The sequence below is a fragment of the Camelus dromedarius genome, chromosome 27 (assembly GCF_036321535.1).
Source record: "Camelus dromedarius isolate mCamDro1 chromosome 27, mCamDro1.pat, whole genome shotgun sequence".
NCBI classification, from domain to species: Eukaryota; Metazoa; Chordata; class Mammalia; order Artiodactyla; family Camelidae; genus Camelus; species Camelus dromedarius.
In genome coordinates, this window is record NC_087462.1 from 19,416,200 (window position 1) to 19,439,566 (window position 23,367).

The 23,367-nt window shown below is 44.0% G+C and overlaps 1 protein-coding gene across 3 annotated transcripts in view; it reads left to right on the plus strand.

The window, feature by feature from the left end:
• The window catches only part of RANBP17 (RAN binding protein 17), a 276,378-nt gene that overhangs the window by 248,854 nt on the left and 4,157 nt on the right, over positions 1 to 23,367 (plus strand). For all 3 annotated transcript variants that reach the window (XM_031437777.2, XM_064480090.1, XM_031437778.2), the window contains one exon: positions 21,973 to 22,071. In XM_031437777.2, coding sequence (XP_031293637.1) covers positions 21,973 to 22,071 — 99 coding nt within the window. The remainder of the gene's footprint in view (positions 1 to 21,972; positions 22,072 to 23,367) is intronic.

Genomic DNA, 23,367 nt, shown 5'->3' on the forward strand with positions numbered 1-23,367 from the left:
ATGATCTCTTTGTACTGCTTCCAGTTGTTTTATTTTGCCAAATTATCTCCACAATAATCTGTGGTTTGCAGATGTAAACACGTTAGCATGTCATTAGTCAGCAAATAAGTCGCCTGCAATCAGCAGAAAATGTCAGTCTGAGTAAATAAATGAGGAAAATGAATAAGACAGCCACGGAAGAGGTTTTCTTCCTAGCTGCCATTTTTTGCTAATATTTAAATGAAATTAGGTAAACTTTATTTGTGATGATGTTTCAGTTAACCAGTTGTTTTCCTGGCAGAGAAGGTTGTGATTAAGATTTTGTATAAATAAGCAAAGGGCTTTAGGCCTCTAACTATTTGGTATGACCCTGGAATTGTTACAACATGTTGGTGATAAAGAGGAGAAAGGTAACTGACATTTATTGAAGATTTTCTGTGTGCAAGGTGCAAGAACCACTCAGACCCATAGGACATAAATTCTCTCCTGCCAGGTGGGAAAGAGAGACAGATAACTAACAATTATATGATAATTGGATTAATATAGTGGTGACAGAGAGTGTCCCGAGAGGAGAGAACTTTCAGAGAAGTCTCTCGTTTCAATTCCCGCAACAACCCTGAAATGTGGACATCATCATCCCAATTTTACAGATGAATAAACTGAAGCACAGAGAGATCAACTGTCTGGAGTGCAATGTGAACCAAGGTCTGTTTGGCTCAGAAGCCCAAGTCCTTACCACTTACACCATTGAGTCTCAGGGAACTGGTTGGTGGGGAAAAGACCTCAGATTCACCTGGAATGCCTTTTCAAAATACACATTCTTTTGAGATTTGGATGCATCTCTCCTCACCTACCCAACTGCAGTAGCCACTGGTACTGTTGGAAGTGTGTCACAGCCCACAGGTGTTTGATAAAGAAAAGACAGAACTAGCCTTTTCTTAGAGCATACAGCCAGGGAAGAAAATAAATACCCGTGGATTGGCCAGGAATCAGACCCAGCCCCCACCCCACCATGACAAGTGACAAGTCTGCCACCTGCCAGCACTCAGCCATGATCACAATATTCTCCCATTAACTTTGGCAGAAACTTTTAAGTGGGCAGAAAATTTTAGCAAAAATCAATAGCCGTGACCCTAGACTTATGTACAATCAGACTGTGCAGAATAAGTAATGTGGTTGTGCTGAAGACAATCAAGTTTGTCTTTATTCCGAATTACCATGCGTTTGTTGGTTTAAGTAATTTCTGTGTGTTAATAATACTTGGTAATCCTTTACTTTATTGCATATGACTAAGTAGTGATATATCTTTATTAACGGTGGAATACATTCTATTTATTTGGAATGTAGGCTTTCAGATAGCATTTTAAATATTAATGACTGGTCTCTGGTAGTCAGCATAAATACGATTTGCATTAGCACTAGGTTGTATCATCTTGAGTGCCTCTGATGTCAGCCATTGGGTATAGTAGTATCTGACATCATCTCCTTAGGTCACTGACAACTTTGACCTCTATTCTTATGCACAGTTTATGTCGTCTCAAAAGCTCTTTTGAATTGATTTGAAATTTTGACTCTTCCCTTTATGAGGCAGTAAAATTGATAATTATTCAGATGGGAACTGAGCACTGAGTGAAAAATCAATTCCACCCGCTCTCTGCTGTGTATAAAATTACTTCTGAGTCGGCTGGACTGAACGGATGGCCAGAGTAAAAGCAGCAGGCAGGAGTGGTGGGAAGAATTAGCTGGACAGAGCTAATAGCCTGAAGGGATAGACTTGGAAAAGAGGGAGTGGGCCAGTTGGGGGTTATTATGAGCAAGGATGGGTCCCATTGATCATCTGTTTACATCAGCTTTCCAAGACCTTATAAATCAGCCCTGAAGAGCAGCAGAATCCAAGATTCGGCCTCTTACCGGAGGGAATTTGTATTAGATTGTTCTCATTTTCACACTCCGATGAGAAGTGAGCCATTGATTATCCATTGATTGCCCATTAAATGCTGTTTTTATAGATGATTTGCCTATCACAGAAGGTAATGAACAAGGTTGCTGCTTCATACCTCGAGGTTTCAGTTTTCAAGGCATCTGTGTCGGTTAAGTAATGCCTAACCCTATTAAAAGGAATGGGTTACAAATTGCTTAACAGTGCTGAAAAACTAGACCCTAATGACTAATTGTGCTTGGAGTTTAGAGAGGGTTTGTCAGCTCTTTAAACTAAACTGATGCAATGATACTGCAATTATTTACTAGTTTGAACTGTTTTTCCCCCACAACCTGGACCGATAGCTGGACACGTAACTGCATGAAGAGTATCATTTCTAAACTGCGAAAGTGATGTCCTCGAGCTTCCACAGCAGAAGTCTGAACCCACATGAAGGGTTTTCCATTTGTTTGCAGCTGTCTGGGAAAGACATTTTAAGTGCCTTTCACCTGAAAATGTGTTGATTATGTCCTGCTATGTGGCTTTAGATCTTCAGTGTTTTTAAAAACACTCTCCAAATAAGCCATCTACCATATTTTGCAAACAAATCTAACTTTGCAGGCATTAAATTTAGTCCATTTGAAGGTCTATTTTAATTAAGTGAATCTATTTCAAATAAGAATTATTGCCTGACGAGCATTGCTTTAAGTTAACAACTGAGAAAAACCCAGTTGACATATGTTAAGGGAAAAAAAAAAAGTTCCCATGTTTTTATGTCATTAGAAAGATAAACTAAAATTTTAAGAAAAGGACAGTAGTAACAATGATTAGGCATGGATCTGCTACAGTAATCTGGAAGATAACATTTCTGTGTGAAGTTTTTTCAGTTTAATCTTGGTCACGTTAAGTGTTCGCGTCTATAACTCATAGGTCAGTGTTCATTTCATTGTGTCACAGAGTGAAAGAAAGATCTGCCCAAACAGGTAAATGAAAGAGCGTGTTTTACAGACTTAGAGGCGCATGTCAAAGACGTGACTCATTCTTTTTCAGATTTTAAGAGTAGGACACTGATGCTGATGCTTCTCAGAATCAGAATTTCTATTAAAACTGTGTAGCAACTTACACAGAAGTAGAACAAGAATTATGTGATGGCCAATATTATTGATTAGATTATTCAATTAACTTATTTATAGAAATTAACTTTAATTAGCAATTATGTTCTCTAAAATCTAAATACATTGAATGGAGGAATTAGAACATTTAGGTTTAAATTTATCTTAGCCTCTTCTATTTAAGTATGCGACTCAAGTCAGCTATACTCAAAACCAAAGAAAGTTCTAATTCTTTCTCTCTCCCCTCCCCTCCCTCCCTCATTCCCTCCTTCCCCCTTGTGCTAACCTAGCATTTAACTACAAATTGTGAAGAGCTGTCAGGAGTTATAAGAATCATACTTCAGATACTTCAGTAGGGATGTAAACTGGAAAGAACATTCACCCTTTTCCTCAATCAGTCAGTCAATCAATGAAAATCGCTTTTGTATGGTGCTCTTCGTGACATGCATCCCAAAGTGAATTACAGCAAAAGGGAAATCATCTGCTCTTTTTTCATTTCTGTGTTTAGATTGAAACAATATTGCTCAACATTTTGACATACTATACAAGACATCTTTCATACTTAGGATTCCATTCCATAATACTAAGTACAGAAAGTGCAATCGCGTATTTAACTGACGTAGAACCTCAGCAAGACTCACAGTGGGAAACACTTAAGCAGATGAAATACATTCATGTCTCTTATCCTCTTAAAAAATTAGCCAGATTTTCTAATGATATTACAAGCATTTCTAGTGAACCCTAAAAGAAGAAAGTATGCTCCTGACCCACCAGCTCAGGGTGGTTGATCCGCAACTTTATTACCAGAAGTATGGCAGTAGATCGATGTCAGAAACACAGGCTGGAAGAACATTCACAGCTGGATCAGATGACAGCATGGATTTCAAGGGAAGCCAGGGATATGTCATTAGACGAGGCAAGTAAAAACTAGGAATGATAGAACTGGGTTTTTTGCGCACGCTGCTTGATCTCGGCCTTCTTCACAGCAATATATGCATGCACTTTTTATTTCTAGGAAAAAGATAATTTTGACAAAATACTGCAGACACTAGCTTAATCTGTTTACATATGCGTTTAATCTGATTTAATCATCACGGTATCTGTGAAACTGTAGTGTTACAAGCACCATTTTACAGATACAGAAACTGAAGCATAAAAAGATTAAGTAACTTTCCCAAGTTACTTGTAGTCAATAAGGTCACGTAGTCAATACATGGAGGAACTAAACTTTTAACCTAGGTGTGTTCAACTCCAGAGTTCACATGCTTAACCACAAGGCTGTAGTTTCTTGGTGGCTGCTAATTTGAAGTAGTATGTATGTTTTGAGCACTTACAATGAGGCAAGTTGAGCTTCCAATAGGTCCCACTGGGGCCATCCTTATGATAGAATGATTTAGAGCAGCCATCCTGTACCTCAACTTTTGCTGCAGCTGGAATGAAACAGATGCACAGTGACCCAAAGAGGCAACGGGCAAGGGAGGGGGAGGTTGCTTTGCCAGCTGGTGTGGAAAAGCTCTTGACTCCCCCCATCACTGAGGCAAAGCTAACGGAGCTTCCTCTCTCTTATTCCACACCCGTACCCAGTCACTAATTCTGTAGCCAGACTTTGAAGTAGGGCCTGGATCCTTGAGAAGGTCAGAGCCTGATAGTATAACTGTCTCATGATGTCCCTTTGTGACTTTTCTTCAGTGTCTGAGGTAGCTCTTGAGGTTTACTCTAATCTGATTTTTCTAGGACAGAATCAATACAGCAGGTGTGAAATGAAGTTGGGGAAGCAACAAGTGTTTTGCATCCATCTCCTAGACCCAGCACATCTCTAGGCTTTGTCCTGAGCCACCGCTGTTTCATCAGTATAGAATGTCACTTTTTACCTCTTTCTGATTGTAAACAGCATCCCTTTTCTAAAGGAAGCATCTACCACTGAGTACCATTGGCTCTATCGAAGGGCATTCTTAAGGGCTTTTGATATGGCGAGTCTGAAGCTGACTGCTCTGAGCACCCCTCTCCCTCTACCTTTCGCTTTCTGAGGTGTCACAAACTAAGGTGCCCACAGAGCCAAGCAGGGAGCATGACTGAGGGAGACAGGAGAGAAAGCTATGCTAAGTGCACATCCCTGTCTAAAGGGGTCAGCCTCCAAGCAGCTCCAGCTAATTGCTGCCCTGTAAGATGGTATAAGGCCCAGTGTTGCCAGATATATTGAGATTCCCCCACAAAGAGAAGCCAGAAATGCAGTTTTGTAAATGTTGGCCACTAATTAAAAATTAAAAATAAAAATACTCTGCAGGCCGGCACTATGTCTGGTTACCAGTTTTCCAACTCTGTATTCTGTAATCCTAGAGAATTTCAGAACTAAAATCTCTTACTTAATGTGTGATCCCTTGTATTTCTCACAGCCATCCCGTGATATTTGCAGTGATATTTGCATTTCTTTCTGCTGTTTTGATAATTTGGGAAGCACACTTTATTTGTTGTTTAAAAAGGATGCCACTGTTTTACTTTTACTTGTGACTGTGTGTTTAGGCCTTTACTGAAACATTTTATCGCATTTGGGTTGTATCTTTACATGTAAAAGGGGTGCAGTAAACAGGCAATGGAAGGCAGTTAACGCCTCCCTAGCATTTTTTTTTTTTTAATTTTCAAAATAACAAGACTTGTGTGAGGCAAAAAGTAAAATTCACTTTGGTCAAGTGAGAGTGTGTGTGTGTGTCTGTGTGTCTGTGTTTCTGTGTCTGTGTCTGTGTCTGTAATCTAATTACTAAGGGTCAAATCAGAGTATCTAAGAAGACCAGGGCCGGACAAAAGTATCCAGCTAAGAGAAGTCCACTAGGGAGTAAAACTCTTAAAATGATGAATTTGTGACCGCCACCCCTGAAGATCAGTTTACAAAGTTACAGCTTATAACTTTAAAAATAGAAAAACACTAGTTTTTTAAATTAAAATAGCATTTTATCTGTGATATTATAAAATAATTTGTCTGTCCATCTTCGGAAGGATGATTCTAGTCTAGATCCTTTGTTATATACCATGTCTTTGCCATTTTTATTTCATTTTTGTTATAGAAATATTTTGAATGACTATTTCAACTGTAACAAAAAAATGGTGCTTTAAAGCAAAAATCTTAAAATAGAAGCTTATTCTTGATTCATAAATCATCAAATTAGAATTATAATCCTATTACCTGTCTTTACAGAGTACCTTTTTTTCCCCCAAAGATCACCTCCATCTTGATACTTGTCCCAGCACCTAGCAGAGCCTAAAACCTTGTGATGGTCAATGAATGTCTGCAAAACAAGCAAAAAAGTTAATTTTTGGAAGTACAGGCTACAAGTCATGACTTTAGGTACCAAATCTGGCATGATCACAGACTACTGTATGATAAACTAAATGGTAATGCTAAGATAAGATTATATCATTATATGCCATATAATAACCCTGCTGAAACTCCACAAGCAAAGGTCATTCTAAACATGGGCAGAGAATCAGCACTTCAAATATTCTTCCAAATGGTTAACAAAACAGAGAGGGTTTGTGGCTTTTTTTTTTTTTCCCCACTAGGACATGTGTTTTCCTACCTCTAAGCACAGTTTAAAGATGTAATCCATTGATAGCATAACTCGCCTTATTAATTGAAAGAGATGGAATCCACCAGATGTAGCCCAAACCAGCAGAGAGTTAGGTGGCTACACAACAGCAAAGACACCATATTGAGCGAGCCGGAATTCAGCCTCCAAGTCATTTATTTCAACCAGTGACAATACATTTAAACTCCTGTGCCGCAGCAGTGATTGATGGTTTAATATCATATATAATTTTTTTAATGAAGGCAAACCATTTAAATATGTTACCACTTGCACTGGTATTCTCCTATGTACATAACCGCATTTAATCATTATGGGGATTGTTTTTATACTTGTGTAATTTGTATCCACAAAATAACTGTCAAAACCATCTCGTGCTGTTGCTGGAAATGGTACAGTGTGCCTCATACTTGAATAGATTCATTCTTCCTTGCACATAATTAAGAGTGTTGGAGCTTTCACTGCTACCACATAGGAATTTCATGTTTACATTTCTGAGAATGAAAAATTAGCCACAATGTGCTTTTCCAGGCTCCCATTTTCTGGGGCTATGATATTTAAGTACCTTAGTTCTATACCGGTGTATGATTTGAAGAGTTTGATTTTAAGACTTTTAATATTAAAATACATAATAAAATTTTATTATCTAATTACAAGAGGGTTTAGCCTCTTATTAAAGTTGCTAAATCAGGCCTAGATTAGCATCATAATGGCACAGTTTGACATAGAATACTCAAAAGTCAAGTTCGAGGGAAGGGATGGGGTTTTTCTTGTTGTTTTGGGGGGTTTTCTCTTATGCCCATCCCTTGCACAAAATGACAGGGATGAAATGCACGTATGGAAACAAACAAGGAGCAATTTGGGACGCTGGAGAAGGAGTGGAGGTGTCAGTCTGGCCTGGTACCCTTAGGCGAGGCAGCTGGTATATGTAGCCTTTTGTTTATCTGCTGCTGGTTTATGTAGCCTTTAGGCCGGCACCAGAAACAATCACTCCTACAGGGTCAGCTGCTGGTCAGAAGCAAAGTAAGAACAGATTTTGCGTTCAAATGCGCAGCCATAATTTCTGTACAGCTGGCACCTGCTACTGGTGCACAGCGTGAAGGTGAAAGGTCAAAGAGGCAGTTGTTCAAAACTCAAGAATGGCTTAAAGGGACTTGTAGATTAATCTGCTTTATTAACTTCTGTATATTAGATAGCTATTGCTGTGAATGACAGTACATCTTTTTGAATAAGTCGCATCTCTTTCTCTTTTAAATTAGCTTTTGAGTAATGAATATTAAATAGAAAGCATTTCAGGGGTAATTAAATGAAAACAGAATGATGTCATTTTACAATTATATTTGTATGTTTATAGAATAGGGGAATTATAATATTTTCTAAGGAGCTAAAAAAAAAAAAAGCCAGCTTCATAAAAGAATTTGAAATAAATAAGTTACATGTCCATTAGCCTTTATGTTTAAACTAAAAAATATGATGTAGTTTGTGACTTGGCATAAAGTCATTGGGTGCCAGTGCTTGATTTGGCGTTCCCAGGGGCTCCAAGTGTTTTCTTTATGAATTAAAGTGACTGCAATCTGTCATCGTTCTTTTATCTACAGTTTAGCATAGTCAGTTTTGCTATTATTCTGCAGCAAATGTTCTCAGAATTGCAAAGGAGTTGTAAAAAGTGGACAACAATTTTACCTTTTCCTTTGCACTTATGTAAAGCAGATACAGAACATTTCATTAGGAAAAAACACACAAATCTTACACAGGTTTAGCCCAGTAATAATTAGGCAATCTATAACAGTCTCTCACTCAGTATAGCAAATGGCAAACAAGATGATTTTTAGCCTCTTCATTAATAGTGATTGGCATAATTAGCTACCATTGTAAATTAAGGATAAAAAGAGTTCACTTAAATGTATCCTTTTTTAAAGCCTCTGCAAGGAAAATTTCTAATCCATTGGCTAAATACTAACAGAGATTCTGGGGAAGTGTTTAACAATCTATGTTATAAAAGGACTTTTTTTTTTTGCTGTGACTCTCACTGATTTTTGTTTTAATTTTTTTCAAGAATTCTCAGGAAAGAAACCCAGCAGGTGACATTTGCCTTTCTGTGCTAATACAGCACAGGTGTATAGCATAGCCGTGTTTCACATACAGGGTGTTCGGGGTTTCATTTGCACTGATTTTCCCTTTTGGTAGTGTCTTCGGTTGTGTCTTTGTCTGGTTTTTGTATCAGGGTGGTTGTGGCTTCATAGAATGAGTTTGGGAGTACTTCCTCCTTTTCCGTGTTCTGGAAGAGTTTGAGAAGGACTGGTGCAAGTCCTTAAAGAGCTAGACTTTTCCTCCATCCTGTAATAGAAGCCTAAGTTACTGCAGGGTTGCTAGGCCCCAGAAGGTCACTATGGAAGGGCAACCTCAGATTCAAACAGAGAATTTTGATGATGAATGATTATAATGAAAAAGAAATAGAAGTAGTTGTCATATGCTAGGCTTGTGTGCTAAGTGCTTTACACACATACACACACACACGCTCTATATGTTTGTATATATACATGTATGTATGTGTGTCTATTTCTGTGTAAGTCTCACTACTCTATAAGGCAGATATTTTTATTTCCATTTTATAATCAAAATACTGTAATTGCAGTTCTAGTAAGTCAGTAACTCACCCAATGTCATATAGCTAATAAGTGGCAGCATCCATGCTCTTAACCACTGCACAGTACAGCTTTTAAGTGGCCTAGAAACAGGGTTGCAGGAGATGGAGGATAAACAAGGGGAGACACGTACCATTCGCTCATTCATACATCCTTGATTGAGCAAAGGGCCCCTTTCTTTGAGAACTGACTGGACAAGAGGTAAACCCTTGACCCAAGCTGGCTTTTCTTCCCTGGATTTAGAAACTAGCATTTAAAAGACGTTGGTTAGCCTCACCTGAATGGAAGACCTGAAAAATCAAGACCCAGGGGGCAGCCATTCCATGCCACGTGCTCAGAGAAGTAGCCAGTCTGCAGCACGAGGAGAAAGCAGCAGACACGGCGAAAGGATCTCCAGAAACCAGGCAGGCCCAGAAGGAGACTGAGAAAGAGCCCGCCAGCGTCCTGGTCCCTGGTTCCAAGCCCTCGAGAGGCCTGACTGCACTGCCTAGTGTAGGGGTCCTCAGGTCACCCCTTTTAGGCCTAAGTTTTATCTGCAGTGGTTGTGGTCCTCATAGCCAAAGGATGCTTGACTGAGGGGAGCTGTGAGGACAGAATGAGCCAACGAGGACAGACTCACCCAGCACAGAGAAGATATTCAATTAATGTATGAAAGTCACCTTCACTTTGGAAAACAGTACGCAAGTACCATCTTTCATGTCCCTATCCTGTCCATACCCCTGCCGTTTAAAATTACGAACGTGAGAAGTGTGCTTCCCAGGAAATCCCAGGCCCGAGACTTCATTTCGCAAGAGGATTTGATTGTGAAGGCCGTGACTTCAGCCAGATTGCTTACATCTTCCTGGTGCCAGCCGTGTGTTCTGCCTTTCTTAGAATTCTCTCTGTAACAAGCCTTCTTAAGATTACAAATACGCCCTGGGCTGGATGGCGGCATGGTGTGGTATGGATTTTATTCTTGGCCCCAAGCTGACTTTTTCTCACTTATCCTTCCTGCAGATTCCAAGTATTACCTTGCAATGGCAAGAATCAAAATCAACTCCATAACTCTTCCCATTTGTATAGTGTCTTCATGCCGAATGTCTCTTCCGAATCTTACAATGGCCCTCGCGGGTAGATAGGGCCGATGTGGATATATTCTAATTTGGGAGTATAGGTACATCTATAAATTTAATCCCGCAGTACCCATGTGGGTAAAGTGCACAGAGGTTCAGAGAGGCAAAATGACTTTCCCAAAGACACACAGCCACTGAATAGCAGCGCCTAGACTGTAACCAGGGCTTTCTTGTCTCTAGATTTTACACAATTCTCACCAGACCCAGGCTTCCCAGGGCCTCAACCTACCTCTCCTTCCTGGCCTTTCTCCTTACCATTCATCTCTGTCCAAGGGAAACTGCAGGATAAGTGACACGGTTCCCCTGCCCTCATTTCTCTGAGTGGCATCGTCACTGGCTTGAGAAGCTTTTTGAGTCTTGTGAAAGAATGGCGCGGTGTAAAGTGAGGACTGGCTTAATGATGGCATGATGTATTCACTTTACAGTTATTCCTGATTTTTCACATGGTGCTTGAAGGATGAATTATGTGAAATTTTCCCAAAGAGTATCAGTGTGCTGGAGACGGGAATTCAACTCTCGTGTTCACTTGTCTTGACTCTTGGAAATTTTGTCTTAGCAGTAGCCATTGGTGCGGCCATGAGCTCATACAGCATGTTAAGGAAGACTTCTTATTTGGTTGCAGTCTGATCACTTGAAACACAAAATGAAGGTTTCCTTATCCTCTGAATTTCCATGGTTGATGCAGCTTTGTATGCTTTGCAACCCAGAAGAACTCTTGTATCTTAATTTTGTGTCCCTTGTCATGCTTAGGAAAATACAGATGTAAGTGCTTTCAGACTAAAGAAATTCCCTTTTCCTTTGAAAGTTCTTTAATTGCAAATTCCCTGTTTCTGAGGACTCTATACAACAATCAGAGCAGATTTCGCGGTCAACATACTTGGTTTTGAATATTCCGGTTGTGCTGCTTCCTGTGTCCCTGGAATAGTTATTTCACCTCTTTGAGGATAGCAGCTCCTCAGCCAGGGGAATTCTGTGCCTGACTTGAGCTGGCCCCCGGGTCCGGTGGCTGAACTGCACCCGCCTGCGGCCCCATGCCCAGACTCCCCAAGACTTTAGCCAAGACTTAGATGCCTCCCATTCCATCACCCCCTCAGCCAGAGCATTGGTATCATGGAAAATAAAAACGTTCAAGTGCATACTTAGTTGAGGTCACATGAATATAGAACACTCGGAAGGCGCATGGGAAGTGCAAGGCCTAACAAGGAATCTCTCTTGGGCCCCAAAGAGACCCACCAGAAAGAAGACACTAGGCAAGAGCTCTGCGCTAATGCCCGTGCTTAATGTGGCATCTCGTTTTAGACGGGACAAAGAAGTTCCACTCAGGGAGCTAGAAACGTCAATTAGTTAAGTGAATTTAGGGATGATGTGTCTGAGACCCTTAAGATGAGAAGGGCACAACTTGATGGGTGGGCAGCAAGAGATGAAGAAACACTTAGGCTGCATGAGCTCCTCAAGGCTGCAGGGACCACATTTTATTCAATCCTATGCCACAGCGCCTGACACGTAGTAGGAGTTCAGTAATTCTTTGAACAGCGAATCAGTCTATGAAATGAAGAGGGAGGAGGAAAAGAAGGAAGAGAAGTCCCCAGCACAGTACCTGACACGTAGTAGGTGCTCAGTGCGCACGTGTGCGCCTGGCACATAAGAGTTCATAACAGAACATTGACTTGGAATGTGTGCAGCTGAGACAAGTGGGTAACAGGAGGGGCTCACAGCTTTTTCTAGAGGCCTGGCCTGTTTAGGACTCTGTGCTTCAAGGGAAAAGTCCCGCCCTCGGCACATGACGTCCTCCACCCCCCCACCCCGTCCCGCAAAGGGACCCAGCCCCCTCCCCAACCCCATCTTTCCCCTGAGCCCCCTGCGTACTGGGAGGCTGGAAACAAATTGACAGAAACCTGGAGGAAAGTGACACAAATGATTTAGGAGAATGGAAGGGCCAGCTTATGGAGCCAGATTAAAGAAGCTAAATATGTATGGCCTGCCTAAGTGACAACTAAATGGGGCGCTTGATGAGTCTATAAATACTTGGAAGATGTAAATGCCAAGGAGGAAAGGGAATTACTTAGCATGGCACAATGGAGTATTGGCATAATGGGATGATATTAAGAAAGGGAAAATGAAGGTTGAACATCAATAAAAAGCTTCCTGACAAAGAGAACCGTTCCTGACTGGGGACTCAAGTTATGTGCTGTGTGCCAAGGGAAGTAATGGCAGTCCCATTTCTGAGGGTGCTGGCAACCGAGCCAGCAAGGCAGGAGCCAAGGTACGTCCTGACCGAGGCGCAGGAGCCAGGCAGGTAACCTTCGGGTCTGCGGCTGTCCAATCCTAGAACAGGAAAAAGGCTGCATCTTTCTGGGAAAACTCGGATGGCTGAGCTGTCCTAAAGGGTCAGACCCTGTGGAGAATGGTTATACCATCCGTTCGCCCATCCCTGCCACTGCCAGAAAGAGTCATTCAACTTAAATGGTACCCGCATTTCCTGCAGGGTGGAGCGCACGTTCTCCAGCACACGGCACAGGGCGCTTCACAAGGGCTGGCCCTGCCAGCCTGATCGGCCTCACCTGCCACCGCCACTCCCCACACAGCCACTCGGCACTCCCCAGACACTGCTCCACGCCTGTCTGCAGGCTTGTTGTCTGCCACAGCCCCAGATGTCACCTGCAAAGCCTTCCCTGCCTGCCCCCCACACCTCGGCAGAGTTAGGTGGCCTCTTCTGGTTTCTCAGAGCCTCCTGCGTGGGCTTCTGTTTGCGGCCCTCACTGTACTGTGTCGTCACCGCAGTAAACAGAGCATCGCCTCTGACTGTGAGCTCGCTGAGGGCTGGGACTGTGCCCTATATCTGTGTGTCCACAGGGTCTGATGCAGAGTCTGCCACAAAGCAGGTGGCAGTAAATGTCTGAACAAATCAAGGAACGAGGTTCTCTTCCAGCATTTTATTTATTTTGGGGAGAGGGAATTAGGTTTATTTACGTATGTATTTCTTAATGGAGATACTGGGGATTGAACCCGGGACCTCATGCATGCTAAGCACGCGCTCTACCATTGAGCGATACCCTCCCAGCTCCCAGCCCTGTTAGTCATTGTCATTCCTTAGGCTCCCTCTGTAATTATTAGGGCAGAAGAGCTTCCACATCTCAGGAACATCTTTGAATCATCTCCCTAACCTCTTGGCCAGGACTCTCTGTGTCATTTAGACAACTATAAATAAAAATCCTCAAATCTGAAAGGCAACATGCCATCCTCTGTGGTTTAAATGTTAAACTCTAGACTAATCTTGAACAGAAAGTGCTTCTGAGGGCCAAGTGAATTTTCTAAAAACTACTTGTTTCTCTTCACACACAAAAAAAATCATTTGAACCTGTTAACTAAAATAATCCTCCACAGTTGGTTGTGAAGATTTTTAGGTCCATCTAACCAAATCCCTTTGGGAAATCCAGGAGACCGTAGTGACAGATGGCAGGCAGTGCAACTGTGAACCTCCTACTATAAGGATAATATGTTTATTATGAAATACAATATTCATTGCGCTCTGCTTTGATGACTGCACGAGATGCCCTCGTGCCATTATGCCGGGTGCTGTTCTGTTGTGAAATGCGATACTCATTGGGAAGTGTTGTGATGACCGTTCAGTAAAGCAGCATGCCGTGTCCCACTCCCTCCTGTGACTTTTGAATGGCCTCAGCGGTTACTTCATCGCTGAACACAGTGTAAACGTGTGCTTGTAGTCATCTTTGTCGTGCATGTACGTGTATGCTCACTGTGGGAGCGTTGGTCTGCTAGACCGGCCACCTCTCCACTACCCGTGGCACCGCAGGGGCAGTCCAGCCTCCAACCCCTTTTCCCCATTGGCAGTCTTTTTTTCTTTTTTTTTAATTGAGTTATAGTCAGTTTACAATGTTGTGTCAGTTTCCGGTGTCCCGTTGGCAGTCTTGAATTTGAGGCCATGTCCTTAAAGTTCTGAATCTGCCTGTGGCTGCAGTATCAGGTGGTTCTTCTTGGAAAGATTTCATTGACTGGGAAGAACTAGGCTATGCAGTCAAGGATTCTGGCCGTTTCTCTCTTGTCTCTGCTGCCACAGCCTTGCCAAGGCCCTCATCACTTCTCCACGGGGCTCGTGCGGGAGTGTCTGAACGTGTTGCCTGGACTCCGGTACCTACGTCACTGCCATTCTCCAGTCCCGCATCAGTGACCGTTAGAAATCACGGACTTCATCATTATTCAGAAGTCCTTGGAAAGGCTGCCCTTCATGTACTGGCCCAAATTCATTTCTCCATTTAGCATGACGTGAAAGGCCTTCAATAGCCTGTACTCAGCCCAGTCTTCTCCTCACCCTCAGCTCTGCTTCTTTCCTCTCAAAAGCCTCCTGTCCAGGGAGCTGGTTATTCCTCACACATGCCAGGCCCTGTCTCCTGTGCTTCTTCTCATTTTATTTTCTCTTCCCAATATATCCTTCTTTCCCAGTGATGCTATTTGTATCTTTTAAGATTCAAGTTAAATATTAGCTGTCCTGTGAAGATAGGCTGGTCTTCTAAGACAGAAAACAGCACAGAGACCTTTGTTAGTGTCTCTTGAGCTGACACATACATTTGCTAGTTTGGGGACCCCCAGAGGCTGGTAGAGGCCATCTGAGGTTCTAGGCCTGACTGTGTGGCAGTCATTCAGGCAGTACCGTGAACCAGAAACAGCAGTGTCACTATCAAAATTAGAGGAAAACGGCTTTGGAGTTAAAAGCTACTCTTTTACATAAAAATTTCCCCAACATTCCTACCTAGAGGAAATTTAGATAATGTGTTTTGACAAGTGATGCTTAATTTTTACATCAAATCGAAAAGTGTTCTTCTGTTGGATGCTGGTGAGAGAAGAGTGAGAAAGAGTTTCCCAAATAGTGCTGAGTGGCAAGCCCTGCGGCCTCCCGGTGCCCCGGGTTTGCCGGCTTTATTTTAATGCAGCAAGCTGCTTTATGAGATCTGCAGCCACTTGAAATATGATTTACTATTCGTAAAAAGTTTCAAATGGATAATGAAGATTCAAGAATGAGACTCACAGTGTGGTGCAGTCAATTTTGTTGCTGTTGCTCTCCAGTACATCTCTGCCATTGAAATGAATTATTTATTATAATTTATTTCAACCATGGAAAATAAAACTGTTTTCATTGTGATGTTGTGCACTGTAACATTCAGAGTAGACACATCACATGCAGTACTCTCAATTAATTAATCCTCAAGTTTCCTTCCAACTTTATGTTCTTTCTCATAAGCTAGGAGACTGACAGGTAATTCTTTCCCCAATAAACTGTGATTAAAATGAATGCTTTGAGAACTAGGGGTAACGTTGGTAATGGAGAAAATTGAAACAACAGCAAAACTAGGTTGTGTATTTCCTTAGATTTTACAATGGATAGAAGGCTTTTTAAATATGCTAGGCAATTTATCACTTGGAGAAAAAGCATCCCTTAACTTTTTATAAGGAGGGGGTAGAGGAGGAGAGTGCTCTTAGTTTAGATGTGGAAACATGCAGTGCTAACGTATGACCAGAGCCAGCTGAGTTAACCAGCCCTGCAGTACTTTTGTTGGTAAGAATCTCTTTTTTATTTTTTATTTTATTATAATTTTTTTTCAGCAAAGCTAGCATCATACACAAGCCAAAAGACAAAGAGACAAGACTCCCAGATGATTTTTCAGAGGAGAATGGGTCACCTGTAATTGATTGCAATCTTGTTCCTTTTAAAAAGAGGCTCATCTCATCTTGCATTTTGTTTGATTTTTTTTTTTTATTTAAAGTGCTTAATACTTGCTTCTGTTATGAGGCTGCAAAGACACTGTGAGAACTTAGGCATGTACTTAAAATGTACAGATATTAGAAGATTTAATATAACTTAGGTGGTGGGACCTAGTTAACCCAGGCAGGAAAAATACATGCTTGTTTGTCCATTTCTTTCATTTTTCATAACATTCCATTAATATTGCATTGGTAGACAGCAGATAAAGAGAACAATTGATTCCTTTTCCCTAAAGATGACTCGTATCTAATTTGAGGAGGGTCACATTTCAATATCTGCTGTGCACGTGGCCTCGGGAACAACGCTTGGCAATGACAGCAGCTCCCTTACTTCCACACGCCCTGAAAACCTGGGAGCTCTTCCTCCTTTGGCAGCATTCAGATGCTTCCAGACCCAGGATCTTCAGCCGGGGCACGGGGCTCTGGAGGAGCTGCTGTGGAGATAGGTAGAAGCTTTCTCTGCTTTTTCAGATTCTACAGCACTATCCAGACAGCATCCTTTTTTTGTTTTGTTGTTCCTACCGCTGTTGCTAGGGCGAACCTTCCCCCGCCTCTCTTCACTGGCCTTTCAGAAGGCCAGTCACATGTGCCAAAGGAGTCCCGAGACTCAGAAACAGCTCTTGGGTGTTTGATGCATTGTTTTGATCCTCAAAACATGAGCAACTCATTGCATCAAAATCAAAGGCAATCTAGCTTGGCCAGTGGGACCTATAATTTTGTATCCTACCCCCTGTTCTCCTCAAGGCCCCCACCGAGCTGATTAAGGCGCCCCAGTCTGCAGACACACCCTCTAGGGCACAGCGCTGGTCATCCTTGCTCTGCCCTCCTGTTTCCGTCTCTGTCTGGAGCTAGGCACATCTCTCATCTTTCCTTTGGTCTGTCCTTCTTTTGTCTAAACCAAAGCTTCCTTCTCGGGCCCTCCTTCCGCCACCTTTTGGACAAGACAGGCTACTCTCGCCCCATTCCCATCTTCCATTTCCCTGAGCAGCAGGCAGCGCAGCTGCAGTGTAACTACAATGTCACGCAGCCCTGAACCAAGGGTAGAGAGGGAAGAGCTGAAGTCCTCTAAACACGTTCAGGACTTGATCCCTGTAGACCGGGGTTCCTGCATATCACCACTCAGGTTCAGCTTTGTGTGTGTGAAGCAGATGGGGAGCAAGAGGGAGGAGCTTGAATTTTTTTCACCTACTTCTTCGACTTTGGGGACTATTTCTTGGTTTTATTACTCAATGTGCTCAAAGAACATTAACAATGAAAAGGGTTCACTTTATAGAAAGTATTTCAACTCAAAGGAAGTTAGTTAATTTACCGTTTTTGCAGATGTTAATTTAAATTGCTGTATCCGCGGTACTTTTGGTGGGAGGGAAACCAGTGGTTCAATGGGACATTTTCCAGAGACACTCTATTAATTATGTCTGCTGTTGTCCATCTTGAGAGACTGAAAATATGTTAACCAAATTTATAAAAGCTTAGGTGGGAGGCAAGAAGGTCTGCTGCAAAGTCAGCAGAAACTGCTGCCCCGGATTCTAATCACAGGGATTTCAGTAGCTGTCTGCCTGGGGCAGGTGGCAGACTGGTGGACAGAGGAGATACAGGAGGGCAGCCTATCGGGAGGCCCACTGAAGATGGAAGAGTGAGCCACGCCCGGAAACACGCCTTTCCTCCCGCACCATTAACCTGCCGGAAGTCTGCAGTGGGGGCCAGACAGTGCTGGCAGGCTCGGTCCTCACTCACAGACGGCCTGCGGGGGGCACAGACCTGCGCATACCCTGCTCCACTTCACGTCGTGGTAGCTCCTGGCTGTGATGCCTTGAGCAAGCTACTTACTTGCTCGGGACTTCAGATCCTTCATCTATGAAGTGGGGGTGGTGTCTTCCTCAGGGTTAGCTGGAGGTTAGAGACGGAGCGTGCACGTGCCTGACAGGGCTGAGCTCCCAAGGCCTCCCCGTGGACGGTGTCTGTTGCTGTTGGGCAGTGAGAACGCGCAGGCGCAGCTTGCTCTGAGGCGGAAGCGCTTGTCCTTGAAAAAGGTGGTGCCTCAGCCCTCGGCCTTGGTGACCTGAAAGCCCCTACGAGGGCCCTTCCTGGGAGCTGCTGGCTAGAGAGGCCGGTGGCTTAGAAGAGTTCCCAGGCTCTGCACACAGAAGCAGGATCCTTGGAAATAAACGGCGGATTAATCGGTCCCCTTTCAGCAACTTGGCCCTTTATACTTTAGCTGGTGTTTGCCTCCTCAGTTCCCGTTCGTGCATTTACGTATTCATTCTGGTCTCCCTTCCCCACCCCACTGCAGCCATCACCCTGCCCTCACTCCAGCCGCACCTCTGCAGCCATCCTTCTCCGTCCAGCTTCTAGACCCACTGAGCCTCCAGCTTCCTCAGAAGGAGTACGTCCTCACCATTTAGCAGTGAGGCCTCCAATACAAAGCACATCTTTGCTTATTCTATGTCAGCAAAAGATGGAACAGGAGGCATATGAAGGGAGAGCATGTAGTTACCACTGTGCTATAGAGAGACAGCGACCCAGCATATTTAAGTGGGAAAGCCCACTTTGCTTTGTGCTAGCATTTTATGTCCCATTTTAGGGCAGAGTCATAAGAGGGGAGCCGAAGAGTGAACAGAGATCCATTGTTTTGTTTTGTTTTTCCAGATCAGATATTTGTAGAGTAGCTTCGTATTTTATCTGGAAGGTTACAGATTTTCAGAACAACAGAAACGCTATCATTCAAAACCTACACTAATTCGTGTGCCAGAACAAATAGGAATGTTTTTTGGACTGTTTTCTATTTTAGGGGTTTTTTTTTGGGGGGGGGGTTCACTGCGACTCCCAATGAAGCTAATGAAGCTAGCTAATTGTGAAGAGACCGTCTCATTTATCTGTACATGATCAAGACGTGAAATGGGGCGCCTCCTTGAGCCATGAGACTCCACTGGGTCAGGCCAGGGAGGGGTAACCATAGTCGGAGTAAAGGAACACTATAGTAATGAGTGAGTGCCTTCAAAGGAAGTCGGTCCTCACAGCAGCCCTTCAAAGTGGTGGCCATCATCCCCCAGAGCAGAAGTGAAACAGAGTTACGTGAGGGCAGGGCCGATTTGGCCTCAGTCCTGACTGGCTCCCAAGCCTGCCTCTACTGCACCATGTTAGTTTCGTTTCTTTGAAAGAAAATTTCTATGAACTCATGCCGAAGCCCGTGAGAAAGAGGAAGGAGAACAAGGAAGCGCTCGAGTCAGGGTGCAGTCTGGTTTTCCTGTGTGGACCAAGCCACAAGACTCCCCTTCCCAAGCTGTCTGTTCCCTGGGGCAGGATGGCCGCGTGGGCGGACACAGCGGATAACGTATGTGTTCTCCGGACTACGGCTATGGGAAGCGTAGCCTGGGTTGGACAAGTCTGAAATGGCCGTGCCGGCCCTGCCTGTAACAGTGCAGGAAGGGAGCAGAGGTGCTGGGAGGGGAGGCCCGGCTCCTGCAGCGGCCTTTGTGCTGAACACTGATGCTGCTCTGTGGCTCAGTGTAGCGGGGGGGGGGGGGGGGGGGGGGAGGTGCAGAGTCACCAGAAGCTCTCCTTTCAGTCCTGGCTTGTTTGCTTCAATAACCACAGGGAGCCTCCCATCAGAGATTTCACACTACCTGGAACAGGAATTTTGTACTTAAGCATTTCACCCAGTGTTCTTCCATATGGAGCGCCTTTCTCCAAAGGAATTTGCCATATTGGTTGAACTGTTTCCCCATATCCTCTAGGATTATGAGGAAAAAGAACTTTGGAAATGAGTTGCCACGTCAGTACCATTTGAGAGGATTTGCTCAGTAATTTCCATTTTTCCGGAAGAGTAAAAGAGAAAAAAAATCATCCATTTTAGCCAACTTTATTTTTAGAAAAGTATTTTATTCAAACATCTCCTTACTTATTACAGACATAAATACATGCATTCAGACAAATGAATCCACAGGAGAACCGTATAAAGTAATTGGCACATCACTTCAGGATGCTTTGTCAGTTACTGGAGGAGTTTGGTGCCTCTAACTTTAATCTTTTCCATTAAAATATCCATTCTGCCTTCAGATCGTGAAGCCCATAATATTTTAGACTGTCTCCATGGATCTGTTAGTTTTGCTTGTCAATTTAATTTGTGGCTCTATGACTTTGGATGGCTTGTTAGATTGTACATGGAAACGTGATCTGCAAATGATGTTCAACATGCCAGGCTTAAGATCTAGCCTCTCCCCAGGGACACTGGACATACAGCAAATGTGGAACTGGCAGGTTTCATGTGCAGCCAGCCTAACTGTTAGGATGACTGTGATGTATGGGATGGTAGATGTTCAGAGCTCACTACTATTGCATTTATACACCTTAAAGTTTATAACACTTTTTTACTCTTTGCAGCACTTTTTATATCCACCATCTCGTTTGATTCTCAGAGCTTCCTTGTGCTGGATTATCACACACGTCTTTATAGCTAATGAAACTGAGACACAGCGAGAGAGGTTCAGTAGCTTGCCTGACATCACAGGGTAGATTGGGCTGCAGAAATGCCAGAGGACAAAGCCAGATGTCAGCAGAGCTTAGTCAGGGGTGGTGTGTGCGGTAGCCTTTACCACATAATTGCCAGTTTGCCCCGCCCTCCTTTGGGGAAACGAGTTCTGAAGCAGTGAAAGCAGAAGGGCTGGAGGTGGGAGGTAGAGTCCAAGAAGCTGAAGCTGTAGCATCAGCTCCACACAGACAACCGAAGCTCGCTTCACTGCTCCTTGCCTGGCCTGTCGCAGCAGCCCCGTCTCTGGCCTCCTTCCTTCAGTGTCACCTGCACAGTACACATTCTCCATGTCCCCAGACAGATCTTTCTTAAGTACAAATCTAAGCAAGTGTCTCTTTTGCTGTAAACTCATCACTGGCTCCCACTGCCATCAGGAGGGAGTCCACATTCTTCATTGTGGTCTTCCAGCCTATACTGGGGTCTTGCTTCTGGCCCCTCTGTTTTCTCCCCCACCGCACTAAGTTCCTTACCATGGCAGAACCCACTGCGTTCATTCTCAACCTCCTTTTTGGCTGCTTCCTCTGCTTAGAACACACTTATGATGAACTAAAACACGACCTTCTCTGTGGAGTCTCTCCTGACTTCTCAAGGCCCCAGAGGCATCCTGTCCCGCTGCCTGCCTACAGCCGCTTTGCCAGCCCTGTTTCTGGTCTCTCCTCTGCTGAGCGGTCTGCCTCAGGAAGCTCTTAGCTTCAGGGACAGAGGTTGTGGCAGGCCCCTGTGTTCTCTTACCCTCTCCCAGGTGTCTTGCAGACTTTGAATTCAAGAGGATGGATGAGCATAAAATGTAGGAGTGAAGTGAGTAAGTGAATGAATTAAAGAATGAAGAACGAAGGAGAGGACTCTGCCTGCGCCAGCAGGAAACAGGATTTCCAAGGTTACCTGGAATGTGTCCCTTTTCTCTCTCTCAGGAGGGTTGTGGAGAGATGTCCCCCCGCCATAACTTGACCTTGTTGGTGAAATGAGAGGCAGAAAGGATGGTGACCTGGGCTTTTGCCTGGTGACCGAGCTTAGAGGAAAGCACATCAGGGCTGAGAGGCAGGGACCGGTCCTCTTGAACCTGTGGCCTCTGACTTCTGTGCGCCCAGAAGGTTCTCAGCAGAGCTTTTGGTGGTGGGGGCTTTTCCTCAGGGAGCTGAGCGTCTTTGCCAAGAGCTCCTGCAGGCAGCATTACAGGCCTCCAGAGTCCAAGCTGCTTGAGCAGGAAGAGTCCTCGTGGCTGTGGGCAAGATGTGGGAGTAAAATGTGAGCACATAGAAGGCCTCAGACCGGGGGGACTCTGAGCCAAGGCACCAATGTCTTCATGTGACTCTGTCTTCTAGATGATGTCTGTCCTCATGAACACTATTGTCTTTGAAGACTGTCGGAACCAGTGGTCAGTATCCAGGCCTCTCCTGGGGCTCATCCTGCTCAATGAGAAGGTGAGTGTGATTGCAGGAAACTGAGGCAGAGAGGAAGCGATCCTGGGGAAGAGGGCGCAGCCGTATGCCAGGCCAGGCTGTGACAACGACAGACAGGGGAGCCAACTGAGCTTGAGCCAGGGCCTTGAGCCCCCGGGGACAAGGCCATGTTCCCCCAGAAGGCCCTTCCCCAAAGGCCTCAGATCTCCTTCAGTTAAGCCGAGGCCTCAAGACTAGCTCTCCTGGAGCCCAGAGCCCCTGCACTGGGCAGGCGGTGGGCTCAGCATTGCTTCAGACTCACCCTCACTCCCCTCCCTGTTCCCCGAGATTCTGGGCAGCAACCCCCTTTGCTCCTTCCTTGGCCTCCTCTCATTTCTGAGACGCCCATTGCCCTCGCTGGCAGCAATAGCCGCTCACGGTCAACCCCGAGGCGGCACCCTTCGGCAAGAGCACGCGCCACTCTGGGCGGCCTCCCAAGTTCTCCGGCTTGCCCTGTAACCCACCCGTCTCCCCAGCAGTCGGTAGGAACAGTGCATTATTGCTGGGGAGAATGAATTGTCTATACAATAAGATAGTACTGGGGAAAAAGACAGTGAGATTAGAGGCAGCCGCATACATTAAAATTCAAACTGAAATCCCAGCCTTGGAAGGAAACTAATAGAAGAAGAAAATATATCAAAAAGAGGAGAGCTGTCTCATCACTCACCTGTGCTGAAGTATCCAATTTTAGCCACATTCAATAGCGGTGTCATTCATCTTCCCTCGGTGTTATTGTGATTTAAATCCAAGCTCTATAAAAGAGAGCAGTTCTTTTAAAATGATTGAGAGGGAATAAGGGCAAATTCAGTGTTTAGAAAAAGCTTATGACATCACGATATTATACTTTACTGATGGAGGCAATATTTCATGGTTTGGGATGAAAAACTAATAATTTTCTATTTGGTGTGAGTCACTGCATCATTATAAAAGGGAAAAATAAGTAGTTTTGTGCATTCCCAATCTTGTTCAGGAAGACACTGGTTTAACTGTAATGCCTCTGATATATCGTATTTAAGTATTAGTCTGACTACATATTAATTATGTGTGTTTTTGATGTGAGCTGTTTTAACGTATGATGGAAATTAAATATCATGCTGTTTGGACTTGGAAGGATAAGCATGTGACCGGCAAAATGTTGTCTCTGTGCTAAAATTAGGCTGTTCTCAATGATTAGGAGCCACTTTTAGCAGAAGAGTTGGTGTTTGTACAAAAGCCCAGGGGCCCCGGCAGAGGGGAAGGGGCTGAGCAGTTCTTGGAGACCAAGTGTGACAGGCATCT